A 20,309-nucleotide genomic window follows, 5' to 3' on the forward strand; every position below is an offset into this window, starting at 1 on the left:
GGGAATATTTGAAGGCTGTTGTGTTTTGTTCATTCTCAAAGTCGTACATTATTCAGTATATTATTCAAAAGCATTCCTCCTAGTTCTGTAATTCCTTTAGATTAATCTGTTTTACTTTGGGAAATTGACAAAAACTAGGACATTTGGGCTAAAAGGCACTGAGCTCACACCTGCCAGTTCTCCTGGCAGAGTCCTGAAAGTGACATTTGTTCCAATCTTCAACTTTTGAAAGTAGTTACTTGATTTAAAGAAATAGTATTGATAATTTAGTCCATGTCCTCAGTCCTATATAAGACTGCCATAAATGTAGCTCACATTTGAAGACTGAATTCTTTCACATACATTCTAAGTTTTTTGAGATACAAAAACAAACCCATTGCATTTTGGAAAATACAAAACTTGTAACACTATATAATCCAAACAATAGATTGAAAACTGGTTTTTGTTGTAAGTAACATATTAATAACACCTGGTATAATACCTGTTAACAGGCTTAGCGCCTGAAGCAAATTGGCAGGTTCTTCTTCTACGTTTGCCAATAACTTGTCAAAAACTGACTTAAAGCTCCTTTCAAATTCTCAGAAGAACATCCAAGACAAGGTAGCTTATGTAGCCCTCAAACTTCATCAGGGCCAGGGCTGGCCTCTGGCCAACTTTAATATGTCATGCTGAATTAGAGGAGTATTCACAGAGAGCTAGGAAGGGGTTCAGGATGGCAAAATGGTGAATAAGAAGGTGATGGTTTAATTGATTTGTTTCTTACACAAGATTCAGGATGAGGAAAAGATAAAAGCCATTTTCTTCGTCAGGTCTGACTCCATTCTTTCTCAGCTGGATTTTAGGAGCTACCGAAAATGCTGCCCCATCCATAACAAAGAGGAAGCTTTATATCCAGCCTATGACTTAGAAATGGCACATCCTTGTAAACCAGGAAAAAGCAGTCTTTGGAAGATATTCTAGGGGAAAAAGGAGTTACTTAAAGTTACTTAAATCCTGTTAAGGAAAAGTATGGGGAGCGGTTGGGTACTGTATGATAATTAAAATAAAGACCAGGGCCAGATAGATAGTAAGGCACTTGCGTTGCATACAGGCAACTCAGGTTTGATCTCTGGTATCCCGTAGGTTCCTGAGCCCTGCCAGGAGTGATCCCTGAGCACAGGGCCAGGAGTAAATCCCAAGAACTGCCTGGTATAGTTCAAAAAGCACCAAGTAAATCAATTAAATAGAAATTGTTATTAACATGTATAATGTGCTTCCAGGCTTTTTAGATACTTTATCATGGGTAGTCGGGCAATCTTTGAGGTCAGTCTCATGATCTCTGTTTCACTAATTAGAAACAGTAGCTGAGTGAACTGGACTAATTTACATGTGACCATCCAGTGTAATGTCTGAAAGAAAGGATTCTAAAACCAACTAAGTGAGCCTAAATCTTAATTTCCCAAGGTTACTTTCTTACCTGTAGAATGAGGATAATGGTATTTTGTGCATCACAGAGCTATAATGAAGATTAGATAAATTGATCTATGGAAAGCCTAGAAAACTTAGGGGCTGGGGGCTAGGGAAAGGCTTGCAGTGGTGAAGGCACTTGCCTTGTCTGTGATTATGTTTGGATCCCCAATACCACATCTGGTTCCTGAGTATAGCTGGGTGGAGTCCTGACACAGAGAGAGCCCCTTTAGATGGTGGTGGTGGCGACTGTTTCCACCTATTGGGCCAGCAAAGACTTGGGTTACTTTGATGCAGCATTGTTTCCTATTATCCATGGCTTCATAAAAGCAAAAAAAGTAAATGTCTTTCTCACACACCTAAAAAGAGATGACAATCCTTTCTTAGAATCTGAAGAGACCATGAAGTTTTTATTCTATCAAGAACATTTTTTTTTCTTTTTGGGTCACACCTGGTGATACACAGGGATTAACTTCCGGCTCTGCACTCAGGAATTACTCCTTGTGGTGCTCAGGGGACGATGTGGGATGCTGGGAATCGAACCCAGGTTGGCTGCGTGCAAGGCAAATGCCCTACCCACTGTGCTATCACTCTAGCCCCTACTGAGAATTTTTTAAATGAAGACTGGATCAGGAGTTATCATTGGACTTGTCATCACAATTAGATATAAAATTTCTGAGTATAAACAATTGCTTTTTTTTTGACTTGACTATTTCAACTATTGAAATAGCTCTTTTTTCTTAATCAACCCACAGACAGGATTGTTGGGCCTTTTGCTGAGCCAGCTACACATCTAGATGATGATTCATGATGCCAGCTACACCTCTAAATGATTCTCTGACTAGTCACTGTCCATATAAAGCAATTGAGGTAACATGTGTTTCAGTTGAGGCAAACTCTAGAGCCTGGGCAGATTACTTAATTCTCATTTTCTAATAGTAAGTATGTTGTCTGTTGCTTTATTTTTTTATTTTTTTTAAAGAGTTTTTTTAATTTATTTTATTTTATTTTATTTGCTTTTTGGGTCACACCTGGCGATGCACAGGGGTCACTCCTGGCTCATGCACTCAGGAATCGCCCCTGGCGGTGCTCAGGGGACCATATGGGATGCTGGGAATCGAACCCAGGTCGGCTGCGTGCAAGGCAAATGCCCTACCTGCTGTGCTATCGCTCCAGCCCCTGTCTGTTGCTTTAGAAGTACTTGGTACAAGAGTTCTTCCTCACATGGTTTCTTCTAACTAGAGATTTCAAAATCTATGGAAAATAAATAAAAATAAAAAATAAATACCTTTCCACATCTTTTCAAAAGCAAGATGGAGTGAGGGGAACGTCAAGATGATAAAGAAGTAGTAGGTATTCTGGGAAACCCCAACTAGTTTCTGTACCTGCAAGTTCTGTGACCACAAGGCTAAGCTGATTTTGGTCTTAGCACACTGCACAAAGTTGCTCAATGAATGGATGAATGAAAAGAATATTTATGATTGTATATATTTGAGTGCATGAAGGAAATGCCTCTGGGAGGAAACGAAAAGGAAATGACATTGGGGTTAAAGAACCAAGGATAACTGTGGGTAAAAACTGCTTTTTTTTTCCTCAATAGAGAGACCTACCTAAAAAAAAAATACCTGTGATAATTGGAGAGGAATTTTATGGTGAACTCTCTTAAACTCACATACATTTTCTAAAATTGCATCTAGATTTTCATGTGCCATTTTCCCTTCTAAGTTTACCTAATTAACATATTCATGTATTCTAATTTTTATAAAGTGCCAAGATTCTAATTTTCCTTTTGCTAGCGCCAGCTACCCTACATATAACACAAGTCAAATGAATTTTTAAAATCCTGGTTTCCCCTAAATTCAGCCTTTACATTCTTGAAAGGGCTTCCATTCTCCCACACAGATCTAACTAAATATATTAGAGGTATTTGACCTTTCTTTTTTAAAAAAAAGTTTGATGTTCTGACCATTTTCCACAAAAGATCTCTGTTCTCAAATGCTTTCTATGACTAGAATCCCTCAGTTCTTTTGAGAGGAATAAAAATCCTTTCTTAAGTCCTGCAGATGGAAGATCAAGGGCATCACAGCAGCCCACTCTGAAGTGTGATCATCCTCCGGGAAAGCAAGCTTGATGATCAGGGTGTGCTTCCCGCCCCTGGACAGACCAATTGTATCTGGACTTAGAGCTCAGAAATTTTACTCTTGGCTGTGCCACGGGGTGGCTGTCTTGCTTGAATCTTAGTCTTTGATGTGAAATTTGGCTAGTTTTCCAAGGCCGGTGCACTATGAGATTTGATATCACAATGAGCCAATCTCAGGTGCCACTATGCAGAACATCAGCGAGGTCTGCAGTACGAGTGCCTAACTGAGGCAGTAAGCACTCGTACTTCCCACCGAGAAGAACAAGCCCCACTTTGGGTCATTTTCTTATCCCCCTCAGGCTATTTAATAAAATACCAATCTCCCAGCTTTTAGCTGTATTGTGTCTTCTCTGTATATTGTTTAGGCAGAGCTGGGGGTCAGTGCTTTAGCTCTGGGATTGAGGGTACCCTGAGACCAGTTTTGTCAAGACATATATGCTCACATGCTGGTCACTCTAGTTCTCTGGGCACTATTGTACGGCTTCTTTAGCCCCTTTCCACTTTCCTTCCTATACTCTTGCCCTCCTCTTTTTCTCATGCCCTACTCTTTCCTTCTCATCATGAGGCTTGAAAGACGGAGTAGAACAGGTTTCCGAAGAAATGGTAAACATTTAAGTATCATTAACAAACCCTTAATTTTCTACTGATAAGACAACAAATTGGGTACATCATGAGGTTTTTGCCTTTGGAAATAAATTAGCAAAGCGCGCGTGCGTGCGCGCGCACGCACACCCACACACACACACACACACACAACCACACACGAACTCTTTTAAAAGTGAGGCTCCTACCATTCTTAACTGCTACAAAGTAGTAGTAGGCATACAGTTTTCCCATTAGCAGACTTGGGATTCTTTTTTTTGTGGAAAGGGAAGTAAGTTTTGATGATGTAAATATCTGTAAACAAGGCTCTATGTATAACTATCATTGTATAATATAAAGTCCATCCATGCCTTCTGTCATTTTCTTTCCTAACTTACATGGATCTTGAAAATATCTACCAAATTGAAACCCTAGTAAATTGTGTATATTTGGAATCACAGCATGTCAAAGAACACAAATTACTTTCTTACTATCTCCATTTTATATTTTTATGGGGGGTTGGGGCTCCCCTAGAGGTGCTCTGGGCCTACTCTCCTGGGGGTCCTTGAGGGACCATATGCAAATACTGGGGATTGAATTGGGGTCAGCTGTATGCAAGCAACTCAATCCCTATACTGTCTCTCTGTCCCTTCTCTGTTGTATTTTAGAATATGTATGATTCATTCATATGTAATTTTGGAATTCTTCTATGATTAAGGATTTTCATACTTTTGATATTTCCCTCAGGGAAATACACAGGCAAACTAGCTGTGATTATTTCAGATTTTTTCCCCCATTACTATAATTGTTTGGTAACCGTTAAACTTCCTCCCTTGCAGAAGAATACATAATTATGAAAACTTCAACATATATAGCAGATAAAAGTAAAAGTATTTTGATTGAAACAAGGTTCTGAATTTCTTGGCTTCCCAAATATTTCTGATCATATGGAGATCTGAGACTCCATATGATTTCCTATAGGAATGAACCAAGGCTTGGAGGTAAGACAGTCTCCAGTACTTCGGGGATGAAGACTCCATTTTCATTGCTTTGAGAGGTTATAGATTATGTGTTGTTGACTGGTAGTAAAACTCAGAGACCTGCAGGAAGCCATCACTTCACCTCAAGGGGCTGCAGTTGAATTCTCAGGAAGCCTAGACTGAGATGGAGCTGGCTGTCCAAAATGTCTTTGAGATTAATACTTGTAGAAACTTGAGGAGGATACCGGACTGTGTAAAATGTCAAAGTGAAAGACCAGTGCAATAAAATATTGGCTAATCCCTCAGAGAAACTCTGGAGCAGAAAGGCCCATCATAGTGACCTGTGTAGAAATTAGTGACTGGACCCTTGTACCTTCACCTTCAACAGTCACTGGATATGGGATCCCCAGAAAAGTCATGCTTTGGGGTAAAATGACTTTCTATAGTTGAGGCAGATTCTCAGGAGATGAAAGCCATTGATTGGCTGCCTGTAGCTAGAACAGTAAGTCTTCTACTGAAGAAAGACCTTGAGAGCATATGGCCATGGTTGCTACAGAAGACCACCAGGAGTTCTGGGAACTTTTCTTCTGAAGAGAAGAATGGTTGATGACAGATCTCCTAGTCATCTACCCGGCTACCCCGAAGTCTGCCTGGGATTTTGTAACTCCATAGCATAGAATGCAATGCTTGTTAAATCACTTTTCCTTTATGTTTCAAATGGAATCCAGTGGATAGCTTTCATTCTCTTTCACAAAGTTTAACGATCGTTATTTTCATCCGTAGTGAAAATAATAGATTATATGTAGAAAGGTTTGGGTTTTAGGTCTTGTTCTGAAAATTATTTACTTTATGATGAAGAGCAAGTCATATTAATTTATTGAAGTGTAATTCCTCAATTTTATTTGAGTTATTTAACCAAATGAAGTACTTAAAAAACTATAAACAGATATTTAAGATACACATAAATAGTGAAGTTCTGAATTATACTGTCCTGTTCCTTTAACCTTCTATCCATCTATCATCCATCCACGAATTATCTATCTGTTGGTTGATTCACTCATTAGTGCAAGATTCCTAACTTTTATTTACTTTCTTGGGCGGAGGGTCAGATGTTGGAGTTGGAATTGACTGCATGCAAGCCAAGCACTTGAACCCCTGTGCTACCGCTTTGGGCCCTAGTTTTCTAACTTGTAATTATTTCTCCAAACTTAATAAAAAATAAGTAAGTGGGAGATGTTGTTCTCTGATCATTTTGGTGGTCCTTCTTCAGAAGACTTAGTACAAGCTCTGCTACTACTTCCTGCAGCCTTTTTCTGGTCAGAGCATCTCTTTGTAACCACTGATAGCAAACATGACACCTTTATGAGCTTCCAACACATCAGTTTATTAAAAAAATACCTGTGCAATATTGCACATTATTCTAGGTTTACCTTTCCAGTACTGTCTTTGCCTTTGTCTTATTAATTGATTTTTAAGTTTAGTTCATGCAATTATTGTTTTTTTCATTCTTTAGTGTTTTATATCTATACCAGTACTCTTGACTTATAGTCTTATGATTTATTTATCTGTTTAACACACATTTATTGAGTGCTACCTTTGTATCTAGAATTTCTGAATATATAATCATGATTTGTAAATCATTTAGTTTACATAGGACAGCTTGCCTTCATGTAATTTCTTGTAATGGTGGAGAAATAAAGTAATCAATAAATAACTGCAATGAGATAAAACAATTAAGAATTAATGGGTATATCGGGAGATAGCACAAAAGGGTGATGCAGGCTTTTCATGCAGGATTTGATCCCTGACACTGCATAGTCCCTTGAACACTGTGAGAGCAGCCCCCCAAATACTGAGCCCAATTGGAGTAGCCACCCAACCAAAACACAGAAAAAGTGTAATTTGGGACCATTACTTATACTTATGTATAAGTAAGTATACATAAGTTAGAAAGTCTTCCAAGAAGATGAGACTTTGAGCTTGCTTTCTTGTTTGTCTTGTTTAGGGTTTTATGTCATACCCAGTGGTGCTTGGAGTGTACTCCTGACTCCTAGTGGTTCTCAAGGGACCATATAGGTACCAGGGATTGAACTCAGGTGGGCTGTGTGCAAGGGAAGCACCCTATCCACTGTACTGTATCTCTGGCATCCTCTGGGAATTGGTTTTAAGGAATGCGTTGCTGGGGTGGGGGTGGGGGATGCACATTCCAGACAAAGGAAACAGCATACATTATGTCAGTACTAAGAAAAGTATGACATGTCCGCAAAGTGGCAAGTTATTCTTTCTCATAATGTCCTGTTTCTATGGCTCTTTCTCCTGGCTCCCCATGCACCACTATGTCCACTTATTTTTTTATTGTTTTGTTCCCACACCCCCTTCATAATGCCTGTGTTCCTATATTATTTTCTTACTTCATTTAAATTTGCATTTATTCACTCACTCAACCCTAATGAAGAAACGAAATTTTTTATTTATTTATTTATGTTTGGGGATCAAACCCGCTGGTGCTCAGGGCTTACTCCTGACTCTGCACTCTGAGATCACTCCTGGCCATGTTGAGAGGACCCTATTGAGTGCCAGGGATTAATCCCAGGTCAGCCTTATGCAAAATAAGTCCCCCCCACCCACTGTACTTTCTTTCCAGTCCTAGAAATGAGTCCTGAAAAACAGTAAAAAATTAGCCTGAGTCAAAAAATAATCATCTGTGGAGCTGAGTTAAATACACAGTTAAATTTTGGTCTCTCAGGGCTCAATCAAAGGAGCATAGGATTCACATGTTTCATATGCCAACGGTGGCTATTTCTAATGGGTTGACACACTAAGAAATACGGTGGAAAGGTTTCTTGCATGGAGACAGGAGGGCCTTAGAGAACATTCAGGAATTGACCAGAGTGGTCCTGTGCTGTCGACCATTATATTAGCCTCCTGGATGTCTTCTTCTCAGTGCCTCTCTCGTGTCTACAGTGAAAGAACACTCAGCTCCTCTTTCACTGTAACTTCTTCCTCACATGCCTTCACTTGTCCCTGTGCTGTTCCTGAGCCCCCATTGCGTGACCTGTCCTCTGCTCCATGCCTCTCCCTCCCTCGGGCATACTCTGTGCCTTGCCTTCATCACAAGAGAGGGGGCAAAGTTGACAGTCACATTCAACATCCCCATCTGACTCCTCTTCCCTCTGCTTTTGGGAGCTTCTTTCCTGAGGCAGGGAAAAAAGAAACAGGAGACCTTCTTTCCTGAGGCAGGGAAAAAAGAAACAGGAGACCCCTCGAAACTGGGGAGACCAGTGTCTGGAAATAGCATTTTAGGCAAAGGCTCTGCTCCTCCAATATGCACTTCCATCACTGACGCATTTGAGTAGTTCTAAGACCTGTAAACTGTGAGCCTAGACAGACAGTCTCACTGAAATATATGCGCACCGATAGTATTCTGGTGGAATGGGGAGGCAGGCGGGGGCAGAGGCTGTGCCGGTATCTATTTATCTACAAGTGTTTACTTGCAGAGGCGCATGCATATACAGAACCTTGGTTGCTTTGGCTTTGTCTGTGCTAAATGTGTAGATGGATGTGTAATTAAAGATCTTACTTGATTTTGATAGTCTGTTTTGCAGCTGCTGTTCTCAGAAAATTCCTAAGCTACTATGGGTTAATAGGAGTTGTAGCAAGTGTTTCTCTCTGCTGGTCTCTTTTAGAAAAGCGCCTCCTCTCTCTCTCTCTCTCTCCCTCTCTCTCTCTCTCCCTCTCCCTCTCCCTCTCTCTCTCTCCCTCTCTCCCTCACTCCCTCCCTCTCTCCCCTCTCTCCCTCCTCCCTTCTCTCCCCCTCTGTCTCTCTCTCTCCCCTCCTCTCTCTCCCCTCCCTCCCTGACTGCTCTGCTTTTCCCTCCCTCCCTCTGAGATAGCAGACAAGAGAGAGAAACTGGTTCAGCTTCCTCTGAGAAGCATGCTTGCCTGTGAGAGCGGATTGGCAGGAGCCTTTGAGTTCCTCTTCCACGGATGCTGTGTTCTTGGAGGGACATGCAATGTTGGAGCTGGGGCTGAGCCGCACTGGGAAGGTTGCTGGGAGCTCAGGGAGGTCAGGATCAAGGTTTAGCCCAAGGTTGGAATCACAGGAATGTTTTACTGGGCTCTGCTCTGAGAATTCCCAGACCCCCATGGATTTTAGAATTTCCCAGCCTTTTCTCCTTCACCTTCGCACTCTCTTACTTCCTCCTGAGATGGCCCCAGATCTTCAAGAGACATTGGACAGAAGCTATTTATTAACAGATGTGAAGAAATGGATTCTGCACTTGATTATTTAGCCATGATTTGTCACTGATGATGGACTGGAAAGCGGTGTAAGTAACAGTTATATGTGTTCCTCTAGTTAGATGTCTGTCGTAGTTGCCGTACTATTATTATTTTCCTTGAACTTTTTGCTGAATTTTCTTTTGAGAAAATTGAAAATATAATCTAGGAAGTATTTCAAAGAAGTTAGGAGGGTCCAGGTTACAGAAGCTTTCTTCTGCTATTGACTTGCAGAAAGCGTCTGAGATGAGACACACAAACCACTGACATCAGCGGAGCTCCACGCATCCCCCAGAGGATGCGATTAAAATGGGAAATAAATGAACCAGTCTTGAACTGACAATCATTGCTGTGATCAGACTTATTCGGAGTTGCTAAAATATTTGACATGGGCTCATTTTAGAATCAAAGGCAGAATTGAAATGTGTTCTCTTTTCAGCATCATACAAATGAAGTGAAACTATAGCTTTCAAAACAACTTTTTTTTTCTGGCTCTATTAATGTGAGGTTTGAGATTTTGCTAATATTGACTGCTTTGCCCTTCAATTTCTTCTCTTGAGATGGTCAGTTCCCCATGGTAGGATAGAGTATCTGGCTACCTAGGGTACGGGACACAGACAAGGTAAAAACTAATCATTACTAGTCCTTCAAGTGAGAGAGTTTTGCCATTTTTCCACGCCAGGGTTTGATTTAGCTCTAAAATTTCTTCACTCTTCAGTGGAGTGTTAGGGGAGGGAGTTGGAGGGTGGGGAGTGTGTGTGAGGGGGAGCAGAACCAACAAGTAAGTTGAAGACCAAAATCATTTTACTTCACAGGAGCAATTTCACACAACAACTCTTTCTCAAAGATTAGACATGGAAATGAAAGACTATGATTTTTCTTTCATTTAAAATTTGAAATAAGGTTAATTTTTCATAGAAAGAGTAACTTAAGGGTTTTATTTTAAATTGGAAAATGGTATTTTTAGGGAAACTTAAAGAGGATAGATAAGTGACTGAAGGAAAGACCTCAAAATAGAATGATTTGTTAGATGAGCAGATGAAACTTTTTGTTTCTAGAGTGTGCAATAGTGTTAGTAAAAATGTCTGGTTCTTAAATCATGCTTAGATTTGGAAGTGGAGTTTCTTTTTAAAAAAAAATAGAATCACAATGAGATACATAGTTACATGATTGGGTTTCGGTCATATAATGTTCCAACACCCATCCCATCCCCAGTGTATACACCACCAATACCAATGAACCGTCACACCCCCCTCCCCCGGACCACCCCTGCCCCAGTCCCATGTTAGTCCTCTCTCCTCTCGCTCTCTCTCTCTCTCTCCCCCCCCCTCTCTAACTCTCTCTCTCTCTCCCTTCCCCTTCCCCCCCCGCCCCCAACCCCCCCCCTTCCCGTCCCCTATGAACTTTTCTGAGTAATCTTTGCCTTTATCACCTCAACACCCTGGGCAAAAATTGCCTTTCTCTCTGGCCTTTCCCCTGACTGTCACCCATCCCCCACCCAGCCTTCCCTCTCAGACTTGGAACATCATGAAAGACCCTTCTAAAGATTCTCTTTAACATCGCCCTGCCCAGCCCTGGACAGAAGGAGTACTGTAATGTAACCCGCAGAGCTGCCAAATTTGGAATTGAATGAGCTCAGCTGATTCTTAAATATTAAATCAGTTCTGTGAGCTATTGAATGAGATCATATCTTATAAACCTGACGCAAAGCATTCCCTAACTTTATTGATTAACATTTCACATCATCCAAAGCTGTAGCATTCAGCACCTCAGGGGAGCAGCCTAAAATCAAGGAAAGCCTCCAACTCTTCTTGGATGCCTGCTGTCAAATATACCTAGGGCCACGCCTTTTCATATATGCCCTTTGTTATCAAGGGAAATCTGTGACAGAAAACACATGTTGGCCACATCACGTGAGCATCTCTGCACACGAAGGGCTTGTAGTACAAGGGGAAGCGCTTTCACTCTTAAACAGTTTCATTTTGTTTGAGTTTCTTGTTACATGGATTCTGTCGAATGAACCCATCTGGAAGAGGTTTGGAAAAAGTACGGTAAAACATGCAGAGAAAAAAAAAATCATTGAAAATGAAAAACCAGATTAGAAACAAAAATCCTCTTGTCCAAATGCCAGTTATCTTCATTCTGAATTCCCAGTTAAGGCAGTTATGGTTTGCAGCCTCCCTGGGTTCATGAAGATTGAGATTTGTTGTATAGCGCTCTTGCATTTTGAGCACGGAAGGGATATTTCTCCAGGAATAAATGGAGAGCCAAAAAAAGCAATCTTTCGAGGTTCTGTCCTCTTGAAACAGAGTAAGCAGAGCAGGCGGCTCTCTCCTCTCCAGTTTTTCTCTTTCTCTAGCCCAGGCTTCACTGAAGGATCCCTTGGTGCCCTGATGAACACTTTCCAGTCCCCCAGGAATCTCCTGGATGTCCTCTTCAGGAAAGAGATTAGCTCACTGCCATGGGCAGAGTTTTCGTAGGGGGTGAAATGTGCTTTTTTTAGCGGTGAGTGAGCAGAGGGACCAGATATGCTGATCCCTGCAAACAGCTTTTTTGAAAGAGGCAGCTGATTGGCATCAGGAAAATTGCTGAGCAATTAAAAACCAAAAACCAAAAACTGGAGCCCAGGTGAGAGAAAGAAGAGAAGTGGGGGTGTCTCAGAGGAGTTTGAAGCAAAGTTCTATTAAACGCGCAGAAGGTCTAAATTGATAACGCCAGATGGTTAAGATAGTCTTAAACTGATCAATACCTTACAGATGGAACGGAGCTTTCATTTTGGCCTAATGTTCTGCTGGAAAGCTTTATTCAAGATAAACTGCCAGTTCTCTCACTTTGCTCAGCTCTCCCTGCCATGATAGTATGTTCTCTCTGTCTGGATATACATCTTCCTTAGCAACTGGCTCGAGCCTAAAAGTTGGGAGCTAAAGGAAAGTTTGAGGGGTTCAGGGAGATACTTCAAAGGGCTGGAAAGCATGCGTGCATGCACAGGGTCCCAAGACTAATCCCCAATACCGCATGGTCCCCCAAGCACGCTGGATATAGCCCTGGAGCGCCTGACCCTCCCCAGTAACTCCAGGGTTGCTGACAATCCCCTTTCACTGCTGGCCCCAACTAACATTGTCCCATGGGCCAAATCATTGACTCATCTAGCCTGATTGGCTGATTATCATCAGGAGCAGCTCAGGAACCCCCCCCCCCCACTCCCATTCCAACCCCAACACTGCTTGGGAAATGCCCCCACCCCCCACCCATTTCAAAAACAGTAAACAAAGAGATGTTTTAAAACAAAGTGTTCTTGGGGCCTGAGCACTAGTATGACAGGTGAGTAGCTAGGATGTTTGTTTTCATGTGGCCAACTCAGCTTGAATCCCTGGCAGCCCATATGGTTCCCTGAGCCTGCCAGGAATGATCCTGAGCACAGAGGCAGGAGTAAGCCTTGAGCACCACCATAAACCAAACGGACCCTTCCTCTGCAAAAAGTCATCATGTTCTCTTCAGTTCTTTAGCTCTCAGAAGAAAGCTTCCGTTTGGCTTATCTTCACTTTCTTACTAAACACATTGGCCCCTTCTAGTTTGTGCCTCTTACCTGAACCCTTAGGCCTCAGTTTCCTATCTGTCCAGGTGGTGAATGCCATTCCTCCTGCGTTCATGTATAAAGCAGGGAAGGCTCAAGTCCCTGGTGAGTTTGGTTGCAGACCCTTGCCTTGTGGAATCACACACCTGTTCTCACCCTCATCTTCCTGCCTTGCTCCCCTGGAAAAACTGCAAGAGAGAAATTGGTCTTCAAAAAATGTAAAGAAAGCAAAACTGTGAGAAAAAGGGCTCTGCTGTCTTTGTTTATTTGTTTTATTTTTGTTTGGTTGGGTTTTGTTTTCCTTTGGCATGGGGCCACATCTGGCAGTACTCAGAGTTTACTCCTGGCTCTGTACTCAGGGATCACTCCTGGTGGGCTCCAGGGACCATCTGGGGTGCCAGGTGTCAAACCTGGGTTGGCTAAAAATATAACAAAAGTGTCCTACCTGCCCTAGCACTGTACTCCATCCAACTTAGGACTGTGTGTGATACCAGAGATGGAACGAAGACTTGGCCACCTGCAAGGCCAGGAAATATCTAAACCCTTGTGCTACTTCTCGGGCTCTGTGAGTGGAGGAAGGTTTGCTTCTCTCAGACATTTTCCCTTGTGTTCTAAGAGTCACTGGAATAACTCTTGGATCACTTTGTTTGTTTTGGGCACCACACCCTGCAGTGCTCAGGGCTCACTCCTGGCAGGGCTTGGAGCTATATGTGTTGCTGGGGATTGAACCCTCTTCTGCAGCTTGCCAGGCTAGTGCCCTACCCTCTGTATTACCTTCTGGCCCCTCTTTAATCACTTCTATAGTCCACAGATCCAATAACGAGAAGTACACTTGAGCTCTTCCTTCACCTGTAAATTCCTTAGTTTCCTTAAGCCTGTATTCCATGCACCAATAAAATGCCTTGTAACACCCTAATCTGAGCTCGCCTGGGTTTAGGAAGAATTGAATGAGAATGTGTGCCCTCCTGTCTTATCCTAGATGCAGGCACTGCATTCTTCCATCAGTGTCTGACTTGGCAGTCAGACCCTTTCAACAGGGGCTCCAGAATGGTGAGAAGCCGGAGGTAACTCACTGTCAACCTCACTGTTTGAGTGGAAGGAGTCCTAGATGTGGAGGCAGGACCTGGGTGAGGGTTTCGGCACTGGTAGCACCACCTATGGGACCTGCCCAAAGTTGCCCATCTTTTCCAGTAGCTGATCTGACTTCTCCTTGGGACTGGTTCATCTCTCCTCCCCACAACTCAGGCTCCTCCCTCCTTCCGTTCTCAGCTCACTTCTTTCGTTTCATGAACTTTCCCTAATTCCAGGATTCCTGCCCAGACAGCAGGATTTGAGCAATAGCACAGCGGGTAGGGCTTATGCCTTGCATGTGGTGACCTGGGTTCGATTCCTCTGTTCCCCTCGGAGAGCTCGGCAGCTACTGAAAGTACCCTGCCCGCACAGCAGAGCCTGGCAAGCAACCCGTGGCATATTTGATATGCCAGATACAGTAACAGCAAGTCTCTCAATGGAGACATTACTGGTAGCCTCTCGAGCAAATTGACGATCAACGGGATGACAGTGCTACAGTGCTAGACTAGAACCACCTTGATGGTGCCTCCCACCAGATACTAAAATTCATAAATTGAAGTGAAACAAAATTAATTTGGCATGGTGGGGGGATAGCTTCCTTGCAATATCAGTACCAGACCCTATTCTTTATTGTCCGTGCAGGAGAAGCTGTAGATAGGGCCAGAGGTTCTGAGGCTGGAAACCTGGGAGCATCTGAACTTTTTGTTCCAAAGTGAAAGATCAGACTGACTTTCCGGGGATGGGTTGTTCCTAGCCTGGCTTGATCCAGAGTAGGAACGGGAGTTTGCAGATTCCTGCCTGGGAGGATGAAGAAGCAAGGAAGAAGCTGGCTCTCAAAGCATGGGTGGGGCAGAGAAAGAGACCCCGGGTGGAGAAAACGCTCATTGTGTGGACCCCATAAAGGCAGCACGCCAAGGAAGGAAGAAGAAGCTTGAGGTCTGAGGGGCCTGGGCCTGGGTTCCGGCCTCGTCTGCGGGGCTCTGCTGCATTTCCCGCGTCTCTCACACAAAGGTCTGGTTTTCCATAGCAGTGCCTGCACTCTGGTCCGTAAGGAAACACACACTTCCTTGATCCTTGATCTGTTTTCCTTCAGAAAAATGTTCTTTGTGGCTGAAACAAAAAGGCATGTTTAACAGAAATCGTCATTCCCGGTGGCCAGTCCTGCAGCAGCGGCGCACCATCCCCAGAAGGGCCGTGAGGTCACATCCCTGCGTGTGCTTTGTTAATAGCAGCCGGGCGGGACCGGTGCATTAATGCTGCACACGCCTGTGGAAAGCCCCTCGGCAGCCGCCTCCGCCATTAGCGCCCAAACGCGGCGCATCTATTAGCCCCTCTCCAGGTCCGGCCCAGGAGTGGCCAAGGCTCATTTTTCACTTTGCTTTGACCCTCAGATGTCTCCACAAATGAGCCACCTGCTGTAGCTTGGCGTGGGGGGTGGAGATGCAGGGGGAAGTAATGAGCCCGGGAGGCCTTTGGAGAGCTATTGGCGCTCTGAAGGGAAATTGAGGAATACTGCAGCCCCGCAAATCTGAGATGTCAGCTCATAAATATGTAAGCTCCTTGCTTAGGTAATAAGCTGCTTGACAGCCCGAACTGTCACTTGTACATTCTCTTCAGCTGAACGCGAAGTTCCAGTTGCCAGACTGTCCCTAGACACTATGGACTAAAAGCTGGGGGAGGGGAGGGGGCTAAGCTGATGGCTCTTAAAACTCTCAGGTCACTCTCTTGAGCTGCTTCTTCCCCACCCACCGTGCCCCACTCGGTGACTTTCTTTCTTGGATTTTTGTTGACCAAGTGTCGGCCAAATAAATAAAATAAAAAAATTCTGCGTGGCACTTGGGGTGGGGAAATGAGTTGAATGTGACTATCTCAATAGAGACAGGAAAAGTGTTTGGCTCTGGGCAACTATGACTAGATCTGCACACATTTTGATCTCTATTGCATTATATTCAAAACTCTGTGGATAGCTTAATAAAAATCAAATAATCAACGCAATCCTTTGATTAATTTTAATGCATAGATGTGTAGATTCAATTGAGGTAAGGAGCAGATATGTGGGAGACACCATTTACTGAGCTCCTAATAGGTTACAAACATTTGGGAAAGTTGGGGGGGTTGCCTATTCACAGTGAATTTGGGAGAGAAGTGCTTTTTTTCCTCTTTTTGGGTCACACCCGGCAATACACAGGGGTTACTCCTGGCTCATGCACTCAGGAATTACTCCTAGCAGTGCTCAGGGGACCACATAGGATGTTGGGAATCGAACCGGGGTCAACCGCGTGCAAGGCAAACGCCCTACCCACTGTGCTATCACTCCAGCCCAAAGAGGAGTGGTTAAGGTATAAATTATTTCTACGGTGACAGACACAAAGAAGCCCCATTGGCAAAAACGCTGTCAGAACACGTGGAGAAAAGTAAATTCTCCTTTAGGTGGTGGGGAAGAGTGGCTTGTGTTGCCCCGGGGATGTTGTAGACAGTGGATTTGGTCTAGGTTTATTTACAGAAGTATGAAAGTGCATGGGTGTCATCTAATTGTATTCATTTTAATGACTATTCAAACTAAATATTTCACAGTTTCTCAAAATAGGCAATGATTTGTAACACAGCAAAAAAGTAGAATGTTATAACGATGGTAAATAAATATCAGATACAATTCAAAATCCTTGTATATTTTCACAGCTGATTGGAAAAAGGAGATCATATTTTAAGCAGGAGTGGTAGTCCTACCCTATCTTTAGAACCTCAGTTCTATAACCAAGTAGGAAGATTGGCGACTTGTAATTCATATATTATCTATATATTTCTAAAAATAATTACACGAAAAGACAGAACCTTTTAAGAGAGAGAACAGAAAGTGTATAAGTAATTTGAATTCACTTGAAAAGTCAGAAGTCACTGAGAAACTATAATAAAAGCATAGGATTTTATGACACTTTTCAGATAATTTTGTCTTTCTATAGTTACATAAAACACTTTGCCTGTCAGCATTCTATAAACAGGTTACTTTATTAAGGTGCACTCCCAAAATTTATAATAGTGGAAAAAATACCAGTGAGCCTTTTAAAACATTGCAGAAAAGTAGAATAATGTTTTGGACTCCTTTAGTTATAGGTCAGAGAATCACAGTGATTACAGAAGCAGTAGCATTTACGAGCTAGAAGTGTTGTTAGAAATCATGTCTTGTGTTGATTCTGAAGACTTGCATTCTCTTAAATGTGCTGAGTCTTGGGAGAGGAGGGATGAGAGTTCACGAGAACCACCATACTTACACAATCATTCCTGTATCCATTTATGCATTTATTATTTTCTTTGTTCAACAACTGTTGCCCATGTTATACTTAGGATAAATATCTCTGGCTATACCCTCCATGGTATACAACTTGTAAGGAGATAAAAACATGCATATAAAGAATATAAGGAAAAGTTATTTTTAAAATAAATTGAATTATTTAAAATATATTGTGATTTTAAAATTCAATGAATTTTGATACTATTAAATGTAGAAAATGGAAGGCAGTTTTCCTAGTGAAATGGATGTGAATGAAATAGAGAATAGTGCCATTAGAGAGCTTGTCTTATTAACTCAGATATGCACATCACATTTATTTTATTTCCTTTTTGTCCCCACCTCATTTTTTCTTTAAATTTTTTGAATATCCAACAAGAGAAAACTTGAGATATGGTGAAATGTGTGGCTTAATCCTTGTTTTTATTCTGGAAAAAAATGCATAACATGATTAGAATTGAATTGTTGAATTGTCATTTGTTTATGCACTAATAAGAACATACTGTTCAAGTACAAGAATAGTTTTTATTTAATTACATAGTCAGTAAATCTAATTTTGAAAATTATCTAATTTTTAAGCAAATAATTATCCGTTCACAATAAATAGGAGCAGGATCTGAAGGAAACTCTCCCTTCCTAAGAGCAACCCCAGGAATGCCAAGGAACTCTGAACTTGGAGCCCCCTCTGGAGGAAAGATGCAAACCCTCCCCTCCTAATCTGACAACAAATGATTTCTTCTCTAAAGGTCAGAAATGGAAAAAAAAATCTTCTAATCAAATTGACTTTTGGAATTAACCTTATGATACAAAGTCTACAGCCTGTAACTCACATAGAGACCAAGGAGAATATTTGCTTCAATAGTCAACTTCACAAACGTCTCTTCCCCAAAGGCTTGGTAAAACAAATATTGGACACAAACTAATAGTGATGTGGAAAATAACTACAATATACATGATGATTATATCTATTTTATGAGCATAATAGCCTGAAAGATCCTATAGCACAAAATATGTTATAGATGACCATCACTTAAGAAGTCATCAAAACTTAAAACTATAAAAATCCATTCATTCACTTATTCTACAAGTATTTTTTGAGCACCTACAGGGTACTAGGCACCAGTTTCAGGAATAGATAAAATAAATAAAAGCCCTTGACTTCATAGCACTTACATTGGAGTATAGATTCTAAGCATCAACTTTGGCCTTAGCTTTCCGGTGAGGGATGTTATAGGATGAATGATAGTGTGGGGTGGAGGCCCTAAAGATACTGATAAGTTTGGGTACTCTCAGATGAGACTATGCCAAATTCTTTACACAGTGATAAATAAAATATTATTTTGGACACCCTGTAAAAGAAGTGCCATCTTCACTACAGAGGATAAAGAGACTCAATAAAACCTTTAGACCTGATTTGGAAGATATTAAAATAACACTTCCAAATAAACCCCAAAGTACAATGTTTTAGAATCACTGGGCTGGAAGAATCCTTAAATATGTTGCCTCAAGACCTCAGGGCCGGTTCTATCAGGAAGACCTACAGTACTATCTTCTAATTCAGCCAGACTTTCTTATTCAGTGTCAGTGATTTCAGCCATCTGTCTATCCACCCACCAATTCATCCTGCCAGCCAGCCAGTCATCCACTTGTCCATCTATCTGTCATACATTTGTGCGGTGTTCACGATGGACCAGGCAATGCTGGGAACACAATTATAGGACACAGTGACTTCTACCTTTATGGAATTTTCAGCCCTCATAGGAACACACAGGCCTAATTACGAACAAATGTAAGAAGTAATATAGCAAATTACACTTTGGGTTTATTCCTCATCTTGATTAGGGACCACACTGGCAAATGCCTGGCTGGAGACATGACTATCAGAGTCTATCAGCTTTTGTGTAACAAAGACAAATTATTCCTATTGCACTAAGAACAGTAACCTACACCCAATTTAAATTGTGGGCAAGCTTACTCAACTGTTAGTTTGCATAATATAACATTTCGGTTTCACATGCTTTTATTTTGCGCATGTGCTCTCTCAGAGCCACCAGTATATTGTCTAAAGTGTTTTGATTAGGGTATGGCTACCCCTGGTCATTCTGGCATGAGGATACATTCTCAGTGGAACATCAGTAAGTAAATTGTTTCAAGCACACCAAGACTGTAGACCCATAGTTTACAGAAGAATACAGCTATAGCTGGTGATTTTCAGGCCAAAGGAACTGTGCTAATAGCGATTTTCCTGACATCTGATTTAAGGCTATAGAAGATCCCAATTTATTGGCTAAGATTGAGGATGTCCCTTTTTTTTTTAACTGGCCTTTCTCAACTATAAATAAGACTCACAGACAACAGCAGAACCAAAACTCATATTCCAGATGCCCAGGAACCTGATACACATAATTATTGAATCTATTGTGATAGTGACGTGTTCTTATAGTGACTGTTCAGAGTTGCCTCAAAAGAATTAAAGAAAGCTCTTCATCTTCCTTTTCAGTTATTTAGATTTTAAAGTGTTTATGGGAAAGAACTCCTAAAATATTAAATATATACATTTTATTTTAACAGTAGCAAGCAAATACTTTCAAGGTATTGGTTATGGATCAGGAACTTGTGTAATATGTGTATCTGTGTGTGTGTATAAATGACACAGTCCTTTAATTACACAACTGCATAAGGTAATCATCCTTACACTGGCGTTACAGATGAGAAAAGTGTGGCATAGTAAAGTTACAGAACTTGACAAAATCACAGACCTGTGAGTGACAGAAAGATGATTTGAGCCCAGACAGTTTGGCACCAAAGACTATAGTCTTGACAATTTGTCCTTTCAACCTCTTGAGGGAACTCTGAAACACTAACGTACTCTAACTAAATGAATGTTTACTAAAGCATAATATTGAATCATAAGCCTTCCTTTACATAACTTTTTTTTCTCCACCCACATGT

General features: G+C 41.6%; 1 protein-coding gene across 2 annotated transcripts in view; it reads left to right on the plus strand.

Annotated features, from left to right (window-relative positions):
- The window catches only part of KIF26B (kinesin family member 26B), a 523,722-nt gene that overhangs the window by 322,239 nt on the left and 181,174 nt on the right, over positions 1–20,309 (plus strand). Inside the window, exon 1 of one of the 2 annotated variants that reach the window (XM_055147197.1) lies at positions 9,107–9,476. The exons of the other annotated variant lie outside the window; for it this stretch is intronic. Coding sequence (XP_055003172.1) covers positions 9,457–9,476 — 20 coding nt within the window. The 5' untranslated portion in view covers positions 9,107–9,456. Of the gene's footprint in view, positions 1–9,106; positions 9,477–20,309 lie in introns of those variants that run through there. 2 annotated transcript variants of the gene reach the window in all.

This window comes from Sorex araneus, chromosome 9, assembly GCF_027595985.1.
Source record: "Sorex araneus isolate mSorAra2 chromosome 9, mSorAra2.pri, whole genome shotgun sequence".
Classification (NCBI taxonomy): domain Eukaryota; kingdom Metazoa; phylum Chordata; class Mammalia; order Eulipotyphla; family Soricidae; genus Sorex; species Sorex araneus.